General features: G+C 44.6%; 1 protein-coding gene across 1 annotated transcript in view; it reads left to right on the forward strand.

Moving 5' to 3' along the window:
- Positions 1–24,239, forward strand: part of SRPX2 (sushi repeat containing protein X-linked 2) — a 424,745-nt gene extending 400,506 nt beyond the window's left edge. The window contains exons 10-11 of the mRNA XM_085607790.1: positions 2,903–3,024; positions 22,791–24,239. Of these exons, the coding sequence (XP_085463916.1) occupies positions 2,903–3,024; positions 22,791–22,971 (303 nt within the window). The 3' untranslated portion in view covers positions 22,972–24,239. The remainder of the gene's footprint in view (positions 1–2,902; positions 3,025–22,790) is intronic.
- The last annotated feature ends 1,055 nt before the right edge of the window (positions 24,240–25,294 follow it).

The raw sequence follows: 25,294 nt of genomic DNA on the forward strand, positions 1-25,294 counted from the left end.
GGCAGCTATGTATGCGGTGGGGCAGAACGATTTATGTGGCATTAGAGAAGAAAGGCGTGGGTGATGGCAGAGTTAGAGTAGAGCAGGAGGGATAAACTAAAGAAGCTATTACAACACAAACACATTTTTTTCACTTTGTGCACTATGAATGGAGGGGTAGTCAAGAGCTCTCTACAACAAACATTTTGTGAGACTCCGTTTATTTCATTTCATCGATATTTGGGTGATAAAAATAGCAAAATTGAATGTTAATGGAGTCCATTGCTGTCAGAAAGTTTTAAATCCAGCAATATCTAAAGTCAGAACACGTAGATGTTGCGTACTTATTGGAAACGCATCTCACTATTACATCTTCCAACAATTTGGTGACAGAACACATTAGCCAATGCACAGAATTCTAATACAAAAGGCATTGTAATTCGTGTTTTTAAAACTTTTATGTCATGGTAGAGAGACTGGCCACCCTGGATGGATTATTCTAGAATGCGAGACTTCCACTAAAAGATTACTATTGCATGCCTTTCTACAGGCCCAATTTTGATGAGTCAAGTATTTGGGAAGACTAATTCTGGAGCAGGCCAACCTTTCTCGCTCCCCATATTTGGAGCCGAGATTTCAGGTGACACCATGGCTACTTGTGATCTGGTTGATAGCTAGTGAAGAGAATACAAAGTAAAGAATATAATATACCTTATTTTCATATAGACATAATTGGTTACTTTAATATTTCACAATGTCACGCCCCTCTTTCACATTCTTCTGTCGATCCTGGGGCCACTCTAGCCACCAATATCAGGGCCACAGCTAGAAACCAAGATACCTTGGTGGTCATTTATTCGGGTCTACCCTGAGGTGGCAGATTTTGGCAACACCAGAGCCTGAAATTCGTGTGTGCATTGCAAACAATGAGTGTAAAGACATCAATATAGTCTCGGATGGCCTCAAAGCATTTCTACGTAGGGAATGTAGTAGCAATTAAATTAGCCAGGCTAAAAGCCACATAAGCAAAGCAGAAATATGACTATAGTGATTCCTCTAAATGCTTATTTGGTTAGACAATCCTGCCTCAAAACGCAAATGTATTTGAAGAAATCATCCTCATACGAATGAGGTTACATCATTCCTCTGACATTTACAGGTTGTATGCTGGCATTGCAGAGCGAAGAAGTGACTTTCTGTAACCACATATGGAACATTACAAACGGGTCTGGTAATACACAGACTAAACAGGACAGATAGTTGACGTCATCAAAACTTGACGAGTCTATTGTCCATAATGAGCAGACATATATCGTACTAGAGTTAGACTTGAATAATTTCAGTTGTTCTTTGAAGGCTACTGAACAGAGAAAGTTGACATAAAATACATCAGTATCTCTATACCTAATGAAAAGGTTCCACTGGTACATGGTTTTCAAATGAGTTTCATAATAGTGTTTTTAACTCTGCTCTACCATGTGTTGCTAAGGCCGTTGAAAATGTCCCTTGCCCATTGTGCTCCTACCTCTAGTCAGATTGCCTCCAAAATGTTTGAGAGTCAGGTTTTTAGAAAGGTCATAGCATGAAGGCCACGCTATTAAACATCAAGGAACAACTATGTTACTGTCACCAGGGTATCCCTTACACCTTCATCCTTTTAGATTTGTCTCATGCCTTTGATACCAGCTGGCCATCCGATGCTACTCAATAGTGCGGCTAAATCTACAGCCATCAGTGAAATATTGCTGTTGTGGTTTGAGTGATTCTTGCAAAAATGGTAACCATCAAGTCAAACTGGGCCCATTCCTCTCTAGAACAGCCAACATCAGGTGTGGTTATCCCAGGGTTGGACCATGTCATATACACTAATCAAGGTCCACATGCACCCCTTGCATTCATCTTAGACACATACAGTATTAATGTCACATGTATGATGCTGATGCTCAGCTCCATCTCCAGCTTGAAAATTAGCCCTGTAACCTTCAGAATTTGTCTCACTGCATGTGACAGATCCATCACTGGATGCAGATAAATTGCGTCTGCCTGAATAGCGTAAACATTACCTTTATACTCATGGTCCCTTCCCTCAATTTTAGCCTCAGGAACTGGCCTCTCCCTCAGTTCCAGTAGGTAATGTATACAAAGTGGGTGTGATTTTTTGATGGTGAGCTATCTTTTACCTCGCAAATGAATGTCTGATGAAAGGCATTCTGTCATTGAGTCAGAGCGGCAAGAAAATGGCACTCATCCTTGCAGTGGTCATTTCCCATCTGGACTCCTGCAACAGCCTACATACTGGTCTCCTCTTAAAACTCTAAGGAATCGAGAACTATGGATCTCGCATCTTGTTTGTTTGCAAGCAACCTGATCATATCATACCAGCACCGAAGTTCCCTGTCACTTGCTAACCCTAAAAGAACAATCAACCTTTTAGGCACATTATTTCAGAAAAGGAGATCAATGTTCGCTCATTGAATTTCCCTGGCAAACTGATCTTAAGCAGGGTTTTAAAATGCCGGAGCGTTTTATTATGATATTGGCCTACAGCCTACATTTGTAAATATTTTTATCTAAAAGGAGGGTTTCTTAAAATTCGCAGGTGTTGTGCACATTTGCCACTGCAAACAGGCTCTTTAAATCTCATGCATACCATAACAATGGAGATTTCTGTTTTCACAGTGAGGTCACGTAAGTTCTACTGTTTTCCTCGGATTTGAAACCAGCACACCATTCAATATTTATCCTTCCATCCTGGCCACGGACACGTTGTCAAGGCAAAATACTAATTTCACACATTGTGATATTTGGAAATCAAGCATAAGTGTTGCATTTACGAACAAAGATGTGTGGTTAACCATTTAGATTAATTAGCAAATGTTAATTTCTGCCAATTGTTTTCTCACGTTTCCACCTCTTTCTTTAGCAAGCTACATGTGGACTGGACATGCGTCATGTAACAATTATCGAAGTGGTGGGGCAGCCTCCTTCGGAAGTTGGAAGAATCAGAGAGCTCCAGCTGTCAGCTGGAATCATTGAAGATCTCAGGTAAGGAGAAATGAAAAGGGAGGAGGCCCATATTTTTAGGTCTCGCCTGACTCAGAGCATGCGCTGGTCTGGCGGGACTTATTGAGAGGGCTCCAAAAAGTGCTACCAGACCAGCCTAGAGCTACAGTGCATGTGCGCGGGCGCGCGCGCCATGCTTTACCGCGATTACTTTCACTTTCGCGGCTGCACGGCCGCTTTGAAGTTTGATCGCGATCACTTTCACGGCCGCACGGCCGCTTGGCATAGCCAATAGGTCTCGCTTTTGGCCAATGCTTGTATGGATTAAATACTCTGCTTGAGATGCGCACTTTAGCGCCCTTCGTCTTCCCTGCGCTCACATCACCACTTTCACTGGAGGGGACTGCTACAGTTAACGAATGCAACCCCTTCACCCACGTGGGTGATGGTACAAATGAATGACGAGATGTTGTGCGCGTGCCTGGTAGCTATTGTTGGAGGGGCGGGTGAGCTTGGCACTTGTGCTCACTGGTCAGCCTTCCTATGGTATGGCCACTTCCGAAAACAGGCGGTTCGACGATTCACATCTGTGTTTGAATTAATTGTGTCGAAACCAACGATGGCTTAAGGATTTACACAAAGAAGCACTAGAATCACCTTCTAACTCACTCCAATTGCAGAAGTGTGCAAGTGGTTTCAGTTTCTGTGTGAGCCTACCACACCATAAGCGACATACTGGCGCTCTTTAAAAAATTGGGCTAACAGAACTTCACTTTTGTTTTTGACTTGGACACACACATTTGTGAGTCAGACAGCACACAAGAACATTAAAGCTGGGTGGGGAAAAATCCGAGGCTACATGTTTCCGGTCAGTAAAACGATGCTCCTCATCCAACCGTCAGTAAGCGTCACTGCACTTCACCAAACCAGAGGAAGACTCGGTGGAGTGCTCATTAGGTCTCGCCTGACCCAGCGCATGCGCTGGTCTGGCAAGACTTTTTGAGAGGGCTCCAAAAAGTGCTACCAGGCCAGCCTAGAGCTACAGTGCATGTGCGCGGGCGCACGCACCGTGCTTTTCCGCGATTACTTTCACTTTCGCGGCCGCTTTGATGTTTGATCGCGATCACTTTCGCGGCCGCACGGCCGCTTGTTTGGTAGAGGCTCGGGGAAATTAAGTGATTGCCCTGCCCAGAATCACAGGATGTTAACGCGGAGACTTGAACTTGGTTCCCTAGCTCCCGAGCGGGCAGCTCTTGCCATTACCCATATTCTCTCCCCTTCGTATCTGTTTCTTTCCCACTCCCTTGACAAAAGTGGTGTTTTTATTATTATTTACGAACTAGCGCTCATTTAATTTTTGTTTCTCTCCTTTGATGTTTATTTTCTGCATCATTTTGACAACTTCGCCTAAAACTGTTTTTCACGAAACTTTCTCCAACATATCCACAGCACACCAATCCATTCCGAAGGTGTGAGCGGCTGGCCAATTACAGAGGGAAGCATCAACCTTGCCTCTCATGCCCAATCACAGAGCAGCTTTCCTGTCGTCCATCCAATCACAGCTCCAATGCCGTCCTTCTCTGCGCCTGCCGCTATTTACTGTTGCTGTGGTACTAGTTGGGTGGCCGCCTGACTGGCGTCGGGAACCTCGTGGCGGATGTTGTAAATTTCTCTACATTCACATCTTTCAGGAATAATTTCGGCAACTAGCTGCTTCCTGTGTCCACAGGGCGTGCTGCAGGAATATTATTATTAATTGTTAGGTTACGGGGCCTGTATCCTTTGTGTGTGCTGGATTGTCTTGAAAATCAATGTTAAAGGGTTGGAGCGTAGGTTTGCTGTCAAAAGCAACTGGAAAGCTTGGTCACGAGCTTTCCGTGGCTCCGCGTCATTTACTTAATAAGCTGCACAGGATGTTCCACACTTAAAACAACTTTGCCATACTCTGCTTTTTGTCTAATTAGACTCTTTCTCGTAAAGCTCAAGTCATATCTTTCACTGTAATTGAATTCCTCTGGAAAATCTCACAGCTGTGCTAACAACCTCAATCAATTTCCAGCAACTCATATTCACACTTAACCCTATAATGTTCATCTGGTCGCGCATGAATAGATGGCCTAGTGCAAACATTTTCTCCCTCGCCATTTTAACTGGCCTTTGGTGATTTTAGGCATGAATGATTAAACGAGCCCTTGTGCACAGAGCGCGTCTTTCTTTAATGATGGTCAAACGGCTGGTAAGCTCAGCTACCTAAGCCGCGGCAGATAATAACTGATTAACAAGGCACTTTCAAAAAGAAAGATTCCATTTTAGCATATTTTTTGCAAGGCAGTTTTCTAATATGTGTTGAACTCCAGTTGTAAACTAAGATTTGGATTTGTTCTTCTGGCCGTGATATTGTGCAGTCAAGATGCTCAAAGTCAAAGCCATCTGTATTATGTCTCTTCAGTTTCAGCTAGGTGCATACCCAATTTAACCCGTGTTAAAAAGAGAACATCACACCTCTAATTCTTCACATGCATATTAAATTAATTATGTTGTTCTCTGGCTCTTCCATGCCATACAGTACCCCGGCCATGTAAGCACCCTGATTAAGGTAATGTGTAATCTAATGAGGCGGAAGACAGATTTTCTTATCACTACTTGGCCTCCACACAGTCGACGGTTCGGCCTTAAAATCTTTTAGCTCCTACAAAGAACAAGCATTAGCAATGCAATAGGTCTCGCAATTTAAGCGAGTTAAAGCTATTGGCATTGTAAATGACAATGTCTTTTATTTATGTTTTCGTTTTTGAAACCTAAATAAAAGGCATTGTCATTTACAATGCCAATAGCTTAAACTCGCGTAAATTGCGAGACCTATTGCATTGCAAATGCTTGGTTTTTTTTCCCTTGGGCTCGAGCGGGCATTTACAACAATAACGAAGGGAGAGTGTGGGGTGTATTACGTACAGTGATCCCAGCTAAAATTGCAGCACAGATTCACAAGGGTTTAGTCTAACAATTGTGTTCCCGTGAAAGACTGAGGAGGTGGGGAGTAGGCCATGTGGGTGGCAGTGATCTAAAGTTGTTGTTCTTTCACGAATAAAATAATTAGTTTAGCAGAAAGCTCTCCCCAATGCTGACAATGGTTAACATAGACGATTGACGTGTTGGTCTCTGTAATGCCCATCAGTTCACTGACCTTTGCTGGGACTAGACAACAGACAAGAACAATAAAGCTGGGTGGGGGAAAAATCCGAGGCTAAATGTTTCCGGTCAGCAAAGCGATGCGCCTCATCCAACCATCAGTAAGCGTCACTGCACTTCACCAAACTAGAGGAAGACTTGTGGAGTGCTCATTTTTGTTTTTTAGGAGTGTCAAACCTAATCGCATATTGCCTATCTAATAATGTGTTGAAAAAGTATTGCTGAAGACGTTAAACTTGCATATCTGTCCAGAGAACATTCACAAGTAGCAAGATATTGAGTTTCGAATTCCAGTTGCTTAACTGAGAAGGGGTTTAAATTGGATCATGGAGTTTTACATACAGGCTTTTTAAATAGCTAAGAAATGCCAGCATCAGCCACGTGTCATGAGCCTCAAGCAAAACCCCTGGGGAATAGAAGAAGAAACAAGCATTGCCAAAGCCAATAGGTCTCGCCTTTTGGACCTTATAAGTGTTTAGCCAAGGATATCGTGCTGCATAACTAAATACTTATAAGGTCCAGAAAGCGAGACCTATTGGCTATGCCAATGCTTATTTACAAGGGCCTCCTGTGATGATACACCCTACCACAATAGGTGAAGTGGTACATATACTCCTGGATGCCACTCAAGTTGGGCAGAGCCCGCTTCATGTACACCCCTTGCGCTATTTATTATTCCTTCAAATTCAAGAAAATGTGATACCCAATTGGTCACAATTACCACAACTTTAAGACTGCCTCAAAGATACTCTTATCACATGTCTGTGCTTTGTCATGAAAAGGTGTATGTGCCTTATTGACCCCTCACAGTGATAAAGTGCTTAGGCACTGCATCCCCGCACTGTGACTCATTGGCCTTGAGCCAAACGCTTCATTGGCTCACGATAGCAGACGAACATGCTTCAACTGCCTGTTATTTGCACGTATGTCTGTGATGTGAAAATACCATAGTTGTTAAGCAACAGAGTGATGTACAGAGTGAGAATTTACAAGTAAGATGTAAAGTAAGGTGATGGCAAGTGTAGAAGGAACATGCAAGCGAGTAGAGTGGGGAGGAATTACAATATCTAAATGGAAGGTATTTAGGAGGTGATAGCATTTGGAACATGGTGAGAGAAGGCGGGGAACGATGGATCAAGAGCGAATGTTATAGATTAGAGATGGAACCCCAGGGGATTGAAGTTTAGGGAGACGGGAAAAGTCATATGATTTATATGAGTAAGGTCAAAATTAGAGCAGGTCGTTGTTAGCAAGGGCATAGTGGAGATCTGTTCAGTTGTGTTCCCCCAAACCAGTGGATCCAGCTCTTTCTGGAAGTAGAGCCTGAACTGGGTTGAAATTCCATGCAATTGGAACCTGTTGAGAGAAGGCGTAGCATCTTAACTTCTCCTTCCTCTGTTTACTTGTTTGCAGTCTGGCAATGCTGCTTCCCATTATGCCAGTTTCACAGGAGGTCTTAACCTTGGACACCAGGCATGGTGGTTGCTGTAGCTGACTGACTGACTTGTAGACAAATCATTAGGTATCTCATGGAGTGTAGGCAGCCAACAGGAGCCGTTCGCATTTCCTGAGTCTCAGAAAGTCTCAATCTTTCTTTAGAAGACCCATGATGAGATGGGCTACTGCATGTATGGTAGTCTTCGGGAGAGTATAGCGGGTCTTGGATGCAAGTCAGCAGAGCATTGCCTCCATGGAGATGAGATAGGACCAGAAACCTGGATGGCAGCTTTGAATTCAGATTCTTATATAGCAGGTGGTCTTGGCCCTGTGTCTGATGTGGTTTCTGAAATTGAGATTTGTTTGGGAGCCTCGTCCATTAGTCATAGACTTATGCTGGCTAGGTTATTTATGAAACCCACTTCTAAAACTGCTATTGTTTGTATCCACTTGCAATAAGGGCAATTCTGTAACGAGGGTGGGGTATAACACTGCAGGTGGTGGCGTAGAGAAGGCAGTATGGTAGAACAAGGGTGGTGGTGTGCTGACAGAGTTTGGCCCTAGCTAGGTGAGTGTGCCTGTAGCCAGGAGTCTCTCCTTGACCAACCCAGAACTCACCCACCACCTTAAATGCAAGCCATGAGGTCAATCAGGTAGAGAACTAATGGTTTCATGTCCTCCAACCCTGGAGTGTGGATAAGCTTAACATAAGAGAAGTGAGATATGGTCTGGTAGTTTGTCGCCACATCAGAGTCCATCATTAGATTTTGTGCAGTGGGCATTAGTACCTCCCTCCAGGTAGTGGGAGGGTTCTTTACTCTCCGCGGCTTAGCACACATGTATAGGTTGCAGATACATGATGTGCATGCCAGAGATGACAAGGTAGTTCCTGGGTTTGGATAAACCTGCTTGGTCCCACTGGGCTCTGTTTTTTATGCCTACTGCAAGTCATTGCAAAATGGTTCCATTAAAACCTATAAGGATTTTAAGGGTATCAAGAAGGTCTCAGTGGTTTATGATATTGAATGTTGGAGAGATGTCGAGCAGGACAAGAAGACCGGGGTCACTATTGTCAGGGAGCTAAAGAAAATCAGTAGCCACTTGAATGGTAGTCATCTCTTCTGCATTGTCGTCTCAACCCGGATTTTTTGTTCAGCACTATGGTACAGCTCTTAATCATCTTGTGGAGCTAGTTAACAATGGCCTTCTCTATGATTTTCCATTGAAATGACAGGTGAGTAATTGCACAGCAAGTTGTAAGGCCATTAGAGTCCAAATTGCACTATGTTACAAGGAGCAGAATCTATTTGCTCTCCTGAGTATCCTGGAAGCCATTTTGAAACAGTGACACATCTGCAATTCTTTGTATTGGCAACAGAACCCTCCTACAGATCTCCTTCACTATTGTTGATGAAATTAAAGCATCTCCTGTGGGGTGGCTGTCAGGAGTTTGAGGAATGGGGTGAGGTTATTTATGTAGACTAAATTGAAGGTGGTCCATGTAGGAGTGTTGTGGGATGGGATCATCATGATAGTGAAGGTAAGTGCATATGTGATGTTGATATGCTGTCAGATTTTGTCAATATTGATGAAAAAGTTGTTAAATGCTGTGCGTACGTTTTTGCAGTGGATACGTGCCTCTCTTAGAGTGCTTTTTGATGATGGTCTTGTAGCAGGCAGCTTTTGGGTTCAGATATGAGCTCCTTGCAGGTGGAGGAGATTTTTAGGAGTCGCTGGGGCTTTTTGCATCTGGCATTGCCTCCACTTTTCCACTGTTTATGGGATAGTGAGCATGCTATCAGCAAATACCTTGCTAAATGACGGTCCAAAGGAGTTGGCCTTAATGGAACAGATCTTGATTGAGGGATAGGCATCTGCTGTCATCTGAAAGTTGTGCAGGGTTTCTACATCCGTTTTGGGTCAGATGTGTCTGTCAGAGCTGTACGGTTGTTGCGGGACATATTTGTCAAATTTGTGAAGAATCCGCCAATTGACTAATGGTTTGGTTTCACTTTCATTGGTGAGAGATACAAGGAACAAGTTAAAGTTGATGGCAGGATGATACATAGACTGCACAGGTCATGGGGGTGACAGGTGAAATTAGTAATGGTGGTAATGAGATCCATGTGGTTCCCTTTGGTATGGGTGGCAATCATGACAAGCTGAGCAAAATTCCTGTTGGCCACCAGGTTGAAGAAGGTATCTTTGATAGTCTTGATTGATATAACTCCTTGGAAGCAGAAGAAACATGTTAATAAAGCTGGTGAGCCTAATACGATCCGGTCATAGTTCTCAGAGTTGAACTCTGGGTTTGAGTTAGGTGCTCAGTAGGTGAGATCGAACATGGCGGTCTCGGATACAAATAGCAGAAAGTGGCAAATGAATAGCAGGCAACCATGAATCCCATTCTTGTATGTCAGCTTGACAGTGTGCTATTGTGGTGCAGGATGAAAGTGGTTGTTGGAGATGAATCGGGTCTTTCATTAAAAAAACATCATCAAAGCTGCTATCAGTGATAAGGTTTGAGCTGGTCTGTTGCATGAACGACTACAGAGTGGGCATTGAGCAACATTAAGTGCATTGTGGGGTTCATGTGCCTTTCATCATGAACTTTTGACAGTCCACTAACCGATGCATCAGTATACTTTTGTACTATGGTGATATGAGTGGCTATAAGTGTCGCCTACACATTTATATACATACTAAGGCACCTGGGGTCACAGATTCTACAGCTCTGATGCACATATGGCAATATCTCATCTTGTGCATTAATCTGTGGAAATACAGTAATTGTTCTTTAATAAAGTAACCTGTGCTTGTATTGGACATCTTCCACAGTGGTGCTGGATCAACATTCTGAATGGGCGTGCTGGCCTTTGGGGAGAGCACACAAATATCATAGGAGTTAACAATGTCAGTTTCACTTTCTATGTGAATAAAGTGGACTATCTAATGTTCTCAAGGGAAGCTTTGGTGGAAAAATGCTAAAACTTTTTCCCCGATACATTGCTAACTATGTTATAGGTTACAAAGATAGTTATGAAGGGGAGCTCATAATTACATTCAATACATCAACATTTTCGACATCCCTAAAGTAGAAAATAGAAAAAAAAATATTTAAAATAGACTTACCTTTTATCTTGCAGTGCGACGTCCTCCTCCCTCAGGTGTCTTCTCGCCTCACAGAAACTCCTGATGCAGGAAACTGCACTATTCAACCCTGGGACTGCTTTCACAGCATTAAGAGCACTGGAGGCCTCTACTATCTCTAACCTAGCTGTCTAAGACAGCTAGGTTAGAGAACTTTAAAATCTGCATGTCTGGCTGGCTCACCCAAGAAGGCTGCCAAAGAGGCATGCACATTTTGAAGCGCATAGCTCTCTGCTGCTGCCACTCGGCAGCGCTGGCCACACCCCGTCCTGACACTCAGTTTAGGACGGGTTGCTGAAAAATTAAACAATAATAAATTATTTTGATTACCGTTTTATTTTTCGGCTCTGCTGCTTGTGAGGCTATGCTCCTCCGCTCGAATGAAGGAGGTACCTTGGTGCAATAGCAACATTAGTTTGACCTTCACAGTAGTTGTATCATCTACTGAGAGATAAGTGACAAATATTTTCTTACTTCAAATGTGTAACTAAATCAAGGGCATGTTCCAGCGCCCCTGGATCTTTCAAGTCGCTCAGAACCAAGACTGTCCAAAAAACAATGCTGTCAAATTTGGTTACAGATTGTTAAACTGGGTTTCATTTGTTCGATGATTCCCATAGTTCACTTGTCCAGTCAACCTCCCAAAGGAAATCTTTCTGTACTGAGAATTAAAAACATCGGGGCAGATTTATCAATCTTTCACGCAGCACAACGTAGCAAGCCACCTTACTGCACTGCGTGAAAGGGCAGGAATGCACCGTATTTAACATTATACAGCGCATTTGTGTCCTATCCTAGCGCTGGGGCACATTTGTCTGCCTAGCCCCAAAGCAGGTAGCCTTGCGTCATGTTGCAAGGGTGCCTTCCTGACAAAAAACAATCCTTTGAGACTTTTTCCTCTTTGTATGTGTGCTGCAGAATGCAGAACATGTAGAAAGAGGCTAGAGCAAAGAAATAAAGATATTTCTCCTCATTACACCTCACCTGGGAGGCGTAGCATTTTGACACATTCCCATGTCTACCACTAATGGTAAATCTGGGAATGCTCCAAAATCCATGGGTGGATGCGTGGGAACATCCACGATCCACCAATGGAATGCCTCCCTGCTGCAGAATAATGCAAGGCAGCGATTTGCGCAGCCTTGCTCTAGATTTACTAAGCCATGCAGGGACATGTAAGGTGGCCTTGTGTGGCTAGATAAATCTCACGTAGGTTTTTCGTCGCCCTTGCGTCCCCCTGCGTGGCGCAAACAGTATCGGCTGCTATGGGGCAGCAGTGGTGGCGCGGCGAGGGGGGGTTTAAGAAATAAAGGGGATCAAAAAGAAAGTGTAACTTACCTTCCTGGTGGCGGCTCTCCTCTGTCCTTTTGTCCACAAAGCAAAACAGAAAGCACACAGGCTCCCAGACTCCCCTAGTCAATCACGATACTGCTCTCACCAGCATGACAGCAGCATCATGATTGGTCTGAGCACTGTGGTCCGGCACTCAGACAGGGGCTGGGAAGCTGTGCATGTTCTCCATGCTGGCTGTACAATACAGCCCAGTGGAGAACATGCTAAGTACGCATGGCTGTTTGGCCGGCCCAAGAAGTCTGGCCAAACAGTCATTTGTACTTACAAAGTGGCCACAACTCCTCGCTCTCTGCAGCCCCGCCACGCCCCGTACCTACAGAGCCACTAGGAAAAAATAAAATAATAAGAACATGGTGTTGTTAACATTTAATGTTTCCTGTGGGATGACGCTGTGGGAGTGGGCATGGCTGTTGTGCTTTACGGCTAAGACAGATATAATAGCCGCAGTCAGCTACGGATGGTCTCTCAACACTCTTGACTCCCAACTGTGTGATATATGTGTCACAGCACATGTCCACTGTACCGCCCACCAGAGAGGTGGGCCGTAGTAAGGACATTCGATTCCGCCCTAGCCCTTTTCAACAGCTCTCGTGCCTAGTGTTTCGTGTTGGGCGGTCCTTGCTTTCCAGGACATTGCAATCTGCCTTCTGAAGAGTATCAAAGCCAGGTTAATAAACCTGCAGGTCTTAGACCATAGGCAACAGGTGGGAGTGAGTGGTATTTGGCGGTCGACTACATCAGCTAAAATACCTGCCCCCTCTGCCCATGCATGCTGCAATACCTCGCAATCACACACCATGTAAAATAAACCAACATCCGGTTGGCAACATCTGGGACACTGCGAGGAGGCCCCCGGGAACATGCAATGAATGCGTCGAGGTTTCAGGTAAGTCTAGTGCAGAAAACTGAATTGCGTTTACCTGAATCGTGGGTTCCTAGAGACCTCCTTCAAATGTAATGTGGCACCTGTCCACTGTTTATCGGTCAGCACAGTACTGAGATCAACCACCCACTTGTCTGTGGCTGGTAACCCATTGTGTAATGGTGTGTGTGCAGGGCGCTGCACAGAACAGCTATTGCTTTACCTATGTTGCCATGTGTTAGTGCAGTTTGCAAGGGCAAGGATATTGATCGCTCCATCTGTCCCCATCCCCAGTGGGCTATGAAGGCATGCTTTACTGCGTTATACTCCTGGAAGTAACCCACTGGTACCCTGTTGGTATCCCTCAGATCCTGAAAGGTTCTCAATTCTTCCTCACTGTAGAAATCCTCAGTGAACAATATCCCTACCTCCTTCCAGAGTCGTGTATCGCTACACCCCACGCTCTCCCTGGTGATCAACTAGGTCCAAATGAGTAACTGAGGGGTGCAAGGTTGATTACCCCCACACCTCATACAAATCTATGCCAGCAGCTGTGTGCGGCTGCCATCAGCCTGGATGTAGGTGCGTGCAGGTGAGCTTTGCGCAGCAGCTAGGTGAGAATGTCTGCATCTAGCAAAACATGCTTAACCTCTGCCCTCTGTGCATTCATTATCTACACGAACATACAGGAAAAGGTGGGAATTTACCCATCTAACACTACATAATCTGGACACGACAGAACAACTACACAACATTTGTTTATGATTATTTAGTAGTGGATTGTTTGGTTCCTTGTGGTTTCTGTGTACTGAGGGGGCCATAACGATATAAAGGCCGAAACACGTCTTCCTTTGTGATGGTATAAAATTGCCATATAAGCCTTATGGTCATCACTGAATCTCCCCGATGAACCTGTGCCCGCTAAGTGGGAACAGGCAGGACTTGGACCAATTAATTTTGAGACCTGATAGCTTCTCAAACTTGTTGAGCATCTCCATCAGCGGGAGGAAGAATGTCTGGGCATCACATAAGTAAACCAGAGCATCATCGGCATAGAGGGATACTATAGGCCAGTCATCGAAGACTGCACTCCCCATGCCTGGACTTTGGTGCGTAACCAGCTTGCCAAGGGCTCCATCGCTAGTGCAAAGAGTAGCAGAGATAAGGGACATCCCTACCTAGTGCCTCTGTGGATCCCAAATCTGTCCGAGATCACCTCGTCAGTTTTGACTCTTGCCATTGGTTTGTTATATAGTGTTCTCACCCACTGCAAATAGGCCTGTCCCACTGCCAATCTCTCTAGCACTGCAAAGAGGTACGATCATCCTTGGGGGTCAAAAACTTTTTATATGCTTAGGAATACTACCAGGCAGGACTCGGGTTCCCGGGGGTTGGCCCCATCAGATTTAGTAATCAACAAAAATTCAGGAGTGTGTTGTGCTCAGGGATAAAGCCATTCTGACTAGCTGTCCCACTACTGGCAGTGACCTTGTATCAAGGATCTTCCCTAATATTTTATAGTCCAGGTTTAGGAGCTAAAGTGATCGATCCGAATGTACGTCCATTGGGTCCCGCCCTGACTTGGAAAGCACAACTATCAGGGCTTCCCTGAGGGACTCTGGAAGCTCTCCCCGGGCCCCTGTCTCCTCATATACCTTCAGCAGGTGCGGGGTAAGGAGTGTGACATAGGTCGCGTAGTATTCTATAGGTAAGCCATCCAATCTCTGCATCTTGTTCTGGGCTGTCTGTTGCATGGCCTCATGTATTTCCTCTTCCTGTATAGGTTCAACCATTTGTGCAAGCTGGAGCAGAGTTAGGTGAGTGAGAGGTATCTCACATAGAAAGCCTTCAATCTGATCTATGGTTGCTTCATCCTGCAATGTATTTAAGGTGCAATAATAATCCGCAAAGGTGGAGTAATATCTGTTTTGGTACTGCATATTACCCCATCAGTAGTGCGGAGGGCAGCTATTGGGGAGCGCTGTTGCTCCGTTCGTAGTAGCCATGCAGGCATTGCACCAGCCCGCTCCACCTCCCTGTGCTGGTGCGGCAGGTGCTCCCTATAGTCAAGGTGCGATAAGCAGGATAACAGTTCACCTCTGGTGTATCTAAGTGCCTGTAGTCTTCCCGCGCTGTCGTTGGCGGAATGGTGTTTCAATTTTGACACCACACTACTTGCGCTCCGCCTCTAGTAATTCCAGGCATAGGATCTTTTTCACTCCCCAAGCGGTATGAATGCAGTGGCCTTGCATCACCACTTTATGTGCCCCCCATGCAGTGCACCTAGCACAGATGGAGCCCGCGTTAGTGCCAAAATATCGAGTGATGTGTGATGCTATGATGTCTCAATAGGGTACATCCTGGAGCGCCTCTGTGTGCAGCCTCCAGTTTCATATCTTTGGCTGGCCCTTCCTCCATCGCAGGGTCATTAGCAGTGGTCAGGGATGGTGCGTGCAAGGTAAGGCACCTGTGATGCGTGACGGTACACCACATAACCGCAAAGGAACAGGTCTTGTCGTCTGTGTGTGTATGTCATGCAGTGGGGAGTAGAACGAGTTTTCCTGTGCAATTGTGTGCAGCCTCCACACGTCGTGCAATCTCATGTGTTCCGTCAGCTTCTCCAGAGGGGGTGTGGACCAGTTTGCTTCCATGTCCAACACACAACTGTAGTCGCCCTCCCAGATAGTCGGTGCCTGAGGATAGCTGGGGTCAAGTGGTCTAAACATCGCAATGATTCACATTGAGCTCGTAGATCACAATAAGTGTGAGTAGATCCCCATCCAATGATCCATCAAGGGAAGGGCCACATACCTGCCCTCCTGGTCTATTCTGTGTGACGAACCCACATAAGTGACCCTCGGGAGAACCAACTCAGCACCACTCTGCAAAGGTGGAAAAGACTGTGCGGTACACCTGGCCGATCCACCTCACTCGCAACCTCTGCAATTCTGTAGCCACTAGGTGAGTCTCCTGCAGTATAGCACTATGAATGTGTTGATGCTTAAGGGAGGTGTGTATCATTTGTCATTTCCTAGGTTTTTCCATGCCTCACATGTTCGAGGTTGTGAGGGCCACTACCTTAGATCCGTCATCCATATATGCCGTATTGTGTGGGGTGCTGCATCTTTCCAGGCCACTGCATGGTAGCCCAGGGCATCCTCTGGCATGACTCATAGGACACATTGTACAGTAAATCACGTGATGTAAACTCAAGAAAAAAACAGGAAAATAAACAATTGTCTCAACTCCCTCCCCAAAGCTGAACAGCCACTTGGCAGCCAGTCACCAACACCCAACAAGTACCTGTGAAGGGTAAAAGTACATTAGCAATGTAAACATGTACAGTCCTGAATCAATGGGCACGTGGCAGGTTCCATGAAGCTCCTCGATCTGACATGCCCCTTAAATATCAGCAGATCCAATGGTAACCCAGCGCCACCTCTAGGTATTGTGGAGCATACCTGTATACTCATGCTTAAGACAGTACCAGGATCAAACCACCTGAGGCTATATCATCAGCCAGACGAGGAGTGAGAACCAGACCCATGACCTCCCCCTCATGTGGTGTGTCAGAACTGTCTGCCCCAGTCTCAGCATTTGAACCATGATCTGACAACAAAGCAGCAAAGTGTTTTTTACTATGGAGCAGCACATCTATGGCTGACACCTCCAGGTGCATTTCCTTCTCGGGCCCTGCGTCTCCCAGCCCCCCACAAGGGAGCTTCTTCCTGCATTAGACAACCCTCCTTTCATGCCGATCCATAACCAGACCTCCTCAGATGTTTGGAAGGAATGCATCATGTCACCTTCAAACCCCCTCAATTTAGCAGGGAAGAGGAGAGCATATTTTAGGCCCAACTGGCGTAGATGATGGTTGACCGCCACATAGAAATGCAGTGCCACTGCACCACCCCTGTGTAATCTGATTAGGCCGGTATTGTGGCCCGCTCATGGCACCAGGGCCCCTTGGCTCTAAAAGTCAGCAGAATGAAGTTACTGTCTCTATAATTCAGAAGGCACAGGGCGAGGGGCTGCCCCGGGCAGTGGAGGTCTCCTGAATGGGCCCTTTCATTGGAAAACAACTTCGGGGAATTTCCAGCTAGTACAGTGCCAATGCTCCAAAAATAGCACCACGTTTAGAACCTTGGCTTGCTCAGGGAAGCCCAAAAATCAAACATTGTTGTGCCCTTCAGCATTCTCAACTCACAACTGAAGGCGCACAATGTTGGACCTTATGAGTTTTATTTGGGGATTTAGTCGTTTAGGGTGGGGGCTCAATGTAGAAATAGCAGATTCCATGTTCCCAACCCTCTCAGTTATCTTCTGGTGGTCTGCGCATAACAAGGACACCTCCAGCGCGACAGTGTCAATGTTGGTCTCCAATGTAGTTTTGGTGTCGTGTATCGCCCGCAATATTTTATCAAACTGCTCCGAGTGTTTCCCCAGTGTGGTCTTTAGCTGATTGAGCCCCATCTGCGTTGTCAGGTTCAAGTAGTCTGTAATGTTCTTAGCGAGTGAGAGAGGGGTCTGCTTCCCTTGGGCTCCTCCATCATAGAGGGAGTCCTAACAGCACAGCAAATGCCATTTTCACTACTGTGCGCACCTGCGGGGTGCCATGCCACCCGACACCAGTCTCTACTTTGCCTCACGTGGCGGCCCCGCCGGGAAGCAGTCCTCAACCCTGTCCAGGAAGTGGAGCCCCAGCCAGCATCTTCCATGCTTAGGTCACCTCATGGAGGATCACAGCTGCGTCAAACACCAGGCCCCGCAGTTCGCACTGACTCAGCCACCACTAGTCCCAGCAGCAAGCGTGAAGCACCATTGAGTGGGCCACCCAGTCACAGTCCACAAGTCGAACCCCAAGGGTAAAAAAGAAAGGGGGATGCACAGGTCACACAGTCCTTCTGGGTCCCTGTCACTACTCACAAGCTGGTGCCAATCCAACTTTCATGGTCCTCTCTCTCCTCTATGTAGTGCTCTTGGTCCGCCACAACGTCGGGTCCAGAGGGCCTCCCCATGGTTTTCATTCATTGACAGGCCTTCCCACTGCAGCATACCCCCCGCCGCAGGGCCCCAGCCATGGGCTCCATCTCAAAAGCGGCACAGGTCCAGGACAACATCCTGAAGTGATCGCTTCTCTCTGCTGGGACCCAGATCACTCGCATGGCTGACCCCGTGTGGCCGACCACCGCTTGGGCCTTGCCGGACCTCTTTTACGCAATGTGCTGCCTGCTGCTAGGCCCCCATCTCGGGGTTAGGAAGGGCCCATGCTGTCCGACCCGGCAGGTGCCCCTGTCGGTTGGGTCCCATGGGTCTTGTTCAGTCAACCCTGGGTAGCCCACCTGCGTTCAGCAGATGCGGCCCCTCCCCAAACAGTCTGCAAAGGCTGGTTCCTCCCCGGCAGTGCACACAGATCCAGTAGCCCCCAGGCAACAGGCGCTTCCCTCGGCGGGTCCGGAGAGTCACAGGTAAGTGGAGAGAGGCCACTGGTTTCTTGGGTACAGGATGGTGAAGGATTTACTTGGGTTCCATCGCGGAGCTCAAAAGGAAGTGTCCGCCATCTTGGCCACATTCCCCTCCACTCCCCAACCCCATTGTATTTAGTTTAAAAAAACAATCTGTGTTGCAGGGGCCTGGCTTGCTGTGCAGTTGTTCCTTCCATGGCACTGACAGAAATGTTGTCACTGCAACCTAGCAATAATGTGCTTTCCAGAAAATGGCCCTTATGTGCTTGTTAGACAATGAGAGCATGCCTGCTTAGAAATTACAATAATGGGCTTACTGAGAACACACAATAGAACGTTCTTGGAAGCTCGTAATGTACCGACCGGACATTCTGGGTAACATAATTGGTAAATGTAAACTATGTTATGTATGTATGTGTATATTGTAATTTATAAAGTGCATACCTAGTTAGGAAGCAAAGGAGCATGTACATTACCTGGGGGAATGGAAGACCATCTACAAGATCGTGTACATCAAGTGGGGATTACACAAACCCTATCAATGCTTTACATTTCACATTTTTGTTATGTTAATGTGAAGAAAAATGGCCAATGTATGCGTATTGGGCATACTGGGAATCTACTGTGTTGTGCAAACTCTGTATAAAGGGAACAGATCATGCAGAGGTAACTTGAGAAAATGGAAAGTGACAATACAGAGGTTTCATGTGGTGTTTTGGGGCCAGGTGTTGTCACATTTGTAGCATTTAATGGCGCTATGAGGCATAGATGGCAGGGAATCGTTATTGCCTTCTTGGTAAATCCTTCAAAAAACGTCTTTAGCTTTTCCCTAAGCTTGCAATATGTGGCTGCATTATGTATGCGCTCTATGCACATGGTGGTTTCCTTGGGGAGGGGTAAGACTTTTAGGACTTCATGGCTTTCCTGTCCTGGAAATTCAGAAACTCCACAGTGCATTCGCCCAGGTCTGGTTGATAGGCTAGACTGCAAAATACCTGACTGAAGCCAGTGTGAATACTTGGCTAAAGCAGGCTCCTTATGTGGCAATCAATAGCTGAACTCCACAGTGAGCATCTTTATTAACATTGCTCAGATGCTCCTAATGTGGAGGTGAAATGACAGAGTAACAAAAGGTAAAGGAGATATTGATTGGGAAGTCCAAGTCCACCCGTTCACTGTGGAATCAGGCCTATGTCGGGAGACTTTACATTTGAAGGTAACTTACCTCATGATTGCACTTTGGCTTCATGCTAGTGGCCAGTGCTAAATAATTATTAGCCATTTGGAGGCAGTGCATTGTGTTTACTTTGATTTCATCATCAATCTTTGTAGCAGCAGCTGAGAGGAGGAGGACATGCCCTGTGTTGCAGTCCCAGCAAATGCAGGGAAAATGTTAGAGTCACAGACAAGAAGTGATGCCTGGAAAGCAAGTAACTAAACTACCAGGAGAGGAAATCAGCTACTCTGACCTCGCAGAAAAGCTAAAGCCCCACCCCACCTCACCTCTGGTATTTAAATGAATTAACGTTTCACAATCTTGTTCATGATCATCATATGACAGAGAGGAAGAAGTGCCAACAGAACTAACGTTGTTCTAATTCTAGTGCCATAACGCCCAGCCATCTTTGAATCACGAAACCATCTCAAAGTCAACCCTGAATGGGCAGATACAATTTTGTTCTGTCGGATAGTCCTTGAATTGTTCTATCGAAATCTTCTTGAGTCTTTGCTCTCATTTCTTCCTTCAAATGCTATGAAGCCCGTCAAAAATGCCATAGTGCCAATTGTTCAATTAACTTCTGCATGACACCTGAGCTAGAAGACCAAAATCTATTCGTCAGTGTGATCGTGCTTGGATCCCCGTAGTCCATGGAAGCGCATTGCCAGAAGGAGCAAACAATTATCCAGCTGAAAAAAGCAATGAAAAAGAGACATTGATGGTTAACTGTGAATTCCGGGGATGTTTCTTACTAAGGAGTTTTGATTGACATCAAATAGTCAAGAGCAAAGCTCCATTGTCTATGATGTCACTCAGGACCCTGGGTTAAAAAAAAAGTTGCGGGTGGGGGGGTCATGCGGTGACTGGGGGTGGAGGTAAATGTAATAATTAATAAAAAATTTAAAAAATTACCTGTCCGCCAGCTGGGTCCCGCGTTTTCTCAGCTCCGGCTCCTGCTCTCTTGCTTCCGGCAGGAACAGGAAGCAGGCAGCCTCCCTCGCCTAAGCCAATCACAACACTGCAACGGCAGGGTTGTTATTGGTGGTGACGCCACCCAGCCAGGGGCTTGCGGGGAAGCCATTTTCTCCATGTAGGCTGCATTACAGCCTGCATGGAGAAAGGGAAGAGTGCGCATGACTGGTTTGGGCGGCACCCGGAGGGCCGCCCAAGTCATGCTCACTCAGGAGTGGGCACACCACTCCTCCCTTTGTTTACTATATTGATAATTTTTTCTATAACAAACCGTGAGCTTTGCATGAGCCTCCCTTATATGTTTCCGATATGTTTGTTGTTGTTTTTGGTTCTGTAGTAGGATGCAGGCTTGTGTCCCACTTTCAGTATTCTTTGTGTGTACATTTCTTAAATAATTGTCAATATTAAATATTAAACCTCGGTCCGGCTGGACACGGTTACTTAATATAGTACTGACTGGGTCTATATTCATTGCTGTACGGCTATCCCTTTTTTTTCCCCTGGGGACCGTTGTAGTGTAAAATAATAAACTGTTGCTATATCATAGCAGTGGGTTATGAGAGTCAGAAACTAAAGTAAACGATAGAAGCTCTCTATGCGAGCCAAACGCAACAAACTAACGTATGCATTCTGTAAATCCAAATTTCCTAGAACTAAAATATTTTGTGCACACAAACATGCTGCAAAATGGTGACTACAAGGCATCATTGATAGAAAATTTGGGTTTACAAATAAACTTTTCAAATACATGTATACCTCCAAAGTTATTTTTAAATTATATTTTTGAATACGTTGTTCTAAGTATTATTAAAAAAAAGGCAACAATAGAAATTAAAATTCGAGACCTGTGATTCAAAATACGAACATCTCGTTATTTATATATTTCACCAACGCGATTCTAAAAAGTTCCCTATTCTAATTAAAGTTTTAAAATAAAGTTCCCTTTTTAAGTCTTTGCATGTTTAAGTCAATATTTTAACCATATAGCACCATTTTAGTTTCTACTGCACTTTCTGCTGTCTTTCACCTGAAAAGTGAAATTAGTTCCTGTGCTCATTTCAACAGGTTTGAAATTTCACAGACCTCACACAACTAGAAAAAAGAATATAACTTATTTGCAAAGTACATTGTCTGTGTATTGTGCATTTTGGCAATATGAAAATATGCTGATGTGTTACTGCCATTAGGTGCACTCTTCACAGTTCTGACGTAACCGCAGGTTCTATCGCAATTAGTCAAGGTGCATATTTATGAGTGGGATTGCGTGTGCGGTGCAAGTGCGACGCAAGCACAAAATGTGATTTATGAAGCCTCGCAAGGCCACCTTGCGTGGCCCTCAGTGGCTTCATAAATCCAGAGTAATGCAACGCAGTGTAAATAGCTGCGCTTCTTTACTCCGCGTCAGGAAGGCGTTCCATGAATGTTGCGTGGGTGTTCCCATGCAATATCCATGGATTTTGACGCATTCCCAGATTTACCAAAAGAGGTAGACCTGGGAATGTGCCAAAATGCTATGCCTTCCCAGGTGAGGCGTAACGAGGAGATATATCTTTATTTCTCCTCATCACTTCCTCTTTCTATGTGTGCTGCAGAAGGCGTTCCATGGATGTTGCGTGGGTGTTCCCATGCAATATCCATGGATTTTGACGCATTCCCAGATTTACCAAAAGAGGTAGACCTGGGAATGTGCCAAAAAGCTATGCCTTCCCAGGTGAGGCGTAACAAGGATATATATCTTTATTTCTCCTCATCACTCATTCTGCAGCACACATAGAAAGCGGAACATGCCTCAGGGGATTGTTTTTGTGCAAGAAGGTGCCCCTTTCTGCTAAAAAGCAATCATCCTTACAACGCAGGCACCCTTGCACCATTGTGCAAGAGTGCCTGAGTTGGAGTTAGGCAGTCAAGAAGGTGCAAGCGCAGGGACAAGATAGAAATAAACTGTATTCTTTTATAAATAAGGCACATTTCTGCTCTTTCTCTGTCACTCAGAGCAGCAAGGTGACTTACTGCTATGCGAGAATATGCCATAAATATGGCCCCAAGTTTATAATACCTGCATTTTACCCATACACGTTTGCACGCTGTACATAATAGCAGCTATTCTGTATGATACACAGTCCATTTTGTTACGCTATATACCATTTTCTATCTCTTGCAGGCAAATAATGAAGATCACCCGATCCTACTTTAGCATGGTTCTGATAAACAAATATGGCGTCGACTGTGAGCGCTACGTAGAACCGGTGACCGCTGAGGAGATCTTCACGTATATTGACACCTACCTGCTAAGTCGTGAGGAAGTTGCCCATCGTGCAACAAGACCAGACACTTGTGAATAGTCACCGAGGATAAGTTCATGCCAGAACAAAAGCCAAAGTGCTACATTCAAAGTCACTACATAATTAATCCAGACCAAATCCTCTACTATTATAATACTCTACAAAGTTGTAAGAATCACTAATGGACAACAAGCCACTTCAGTTTCCATCCTGAGACTCTCGGATCCAGATGGAGTTTTCCTGGAAACTAAAAAGAAATAAGACCACTAGTCAGGTCAAACCTTGAGAAAAAATATTGAGGTTACCGGAATTATCTCAAGTGTTAAATGTCCCGTTTTATTAATGCATTTATTTTTTGCTCTTTAGTTGAAGCATTTTACGAATGAGTCTCTGAGTGTTCTTCAATCTAGAATTTTACTGCTGAATGTTTAAAGTTTGAAAGTTATATATAGTATGGAGATTATAGTATTATATTCATACACTGATATCAAAAACTGACCTCAATATTGTATAACCCTGCTACAAACCGACAACACTGTTGACTTTCATACCACAGCATGACCTCAACCATCTCTTCCATGCTGATGGCCTTTAAACCAAAACTATTACCTAACTCAGTGGCAGCAGATAGGGAAAGGCTCCATGTGCTTAACTAATCAGAAATGGTTTTGTACCTTGAATTTCTTTTCTTCATTTTGACTTCAAGTGACTTTAAAATTTGACTACAGAGCATTCACCGGTCTTGGTCGTTTCTTAGGTTCCGAAGTGAAGAGAAAACAGATGTTTTTGTGTTTTGCTGATGGTGTTGTGAATCTAGTGCATTTGAACATCAAATGCCTGTTTGTGTCCTATAGAGTATGCATTTATTTAATGATGTGATTGTATTTTTCTTTTATCATGTGAAATATATTTTAGTAATAGCTCACACTCCTATTACAAAGTGAAAACATTGTTGCTACACGTTGGTATTTAATTATTTAGTCCAACTTTGATTTATGTGAGTTTACACTACCACAGAGTGCATTTTTACAATTTGACACATTTGAAAAAACGTGATGGCTTTTTATGGAGTTGCAGACCTGTAATGCAGTCCTCGCTTGTTTCACAATATTCAACAGTAACTGAGCTAATAACCCACTGAAACTTAGAAAATGGCGCAGAAGCACTCTTCTCCTCTGAGCCCGAGCTTGTATCCTCATTGAAGTTTGAATTTCTGCTGATGTGGTTTAGACTGGAAGGTGATCAGAGCAACGATTATTTAAAAACAAGCATTGGTAAAAGCATTAGGTTTCAACTTCTTGATAAATAAAAAGTTGTTTTTGTTGCAAGTTGTAGTTTGTTGAGTAGTTGTACAATATAAGTTACAGAAAGTCTGTTGAAGTGTTATGACATAATTATGTATAAAAAGGCAATATATTGTGCTATTACTAGTTATATAGAGCGGGTAAGTAAACATTTTGAAAAATGAAATGAAAGAGGTATATAATAAAATTAATTGATATAATTGCATTTATATAGAGCTTACTACCCCTGACGAGGCATTGAAGCGCTTTGTCGGCGAGAAGCATGCTACTCCGGAACCCATAAAGGATTAGTGGTGAATTAGTATAGTGAAATATGAAACTAATTTGAGCAGTGGATATGTTAGTCTGTTGTTTGGATTGAGAAGGATAGTGGAAGGATAGAAGGGGGTAAAGGTTTCCATTTATATAGCGTTTACTTCCCCTGATGTGGTGTTGAAGTGCTTTTAGGCAAGTAGCATGCTACTTTGGACCCAAAAAAGGATTAGTGGTGAATTAGTCTGGAGAAATACTAAATTAATTTGAGTGGTGGACATGTTAGTCTATTATTTGGATTGAATGGGAATAGTGAGGGATAGAAGAGGGGTCTATAAAGTATTTTTTTGTTTTGGAGCTCATAGCGGTAGGAGGGGGTTTGGGAGAAGTAAAGGGGAGGTAGAGGGGGAAGAGGCAGAGGGAAGGGTTTAGAAAGACTTGTTTGGGTGATCTGAATAGTAAAAGAGGTATGAGATGAAGAAAGGAGGGGTAGAGGAGGGAATAGTCTAGAAAGGGTTATTTGGGGGATTACAGTAGTGGTTTAGGGTTTGGCATGAATGAGAGAGTGGAGGTAAAGGATATACTGATAGATGTATAGGGTGAGAAATAGTGGAAGGATAGAAGGGGGTAAAGGTTTCCATTTATATAGCGTTTACTTCCCCTGATGTGGTGTTGAAGTGCTTTTAGGCAAGTAGCATGCTACTTTGGACCCAAAAAAGGATTAGTGGTGAATTAGTCTGGAGAAATACTAAATTAATTTGAGTGGTGGACATGTTAGTCTATTATTTGGATTGAATGGGAATAGTGAGGGATAGAAGAGGGGTCTA

The sequence above is a fragment of the Triturus cristatus genome, chromosome 5_2 (genome assembly GCF_964204655.1).
Source record: "Triturus cristatus chromosome 5_2, aTriCri1.1, whole genome shotgun sequence".
Classification (NCBI taxonomy): domain Eukaryota; kingdom Metazoa; phylum Chordata; class Amphibia; order Caudata; family Salamandridae; genus Triturus; species Triturus cristatus.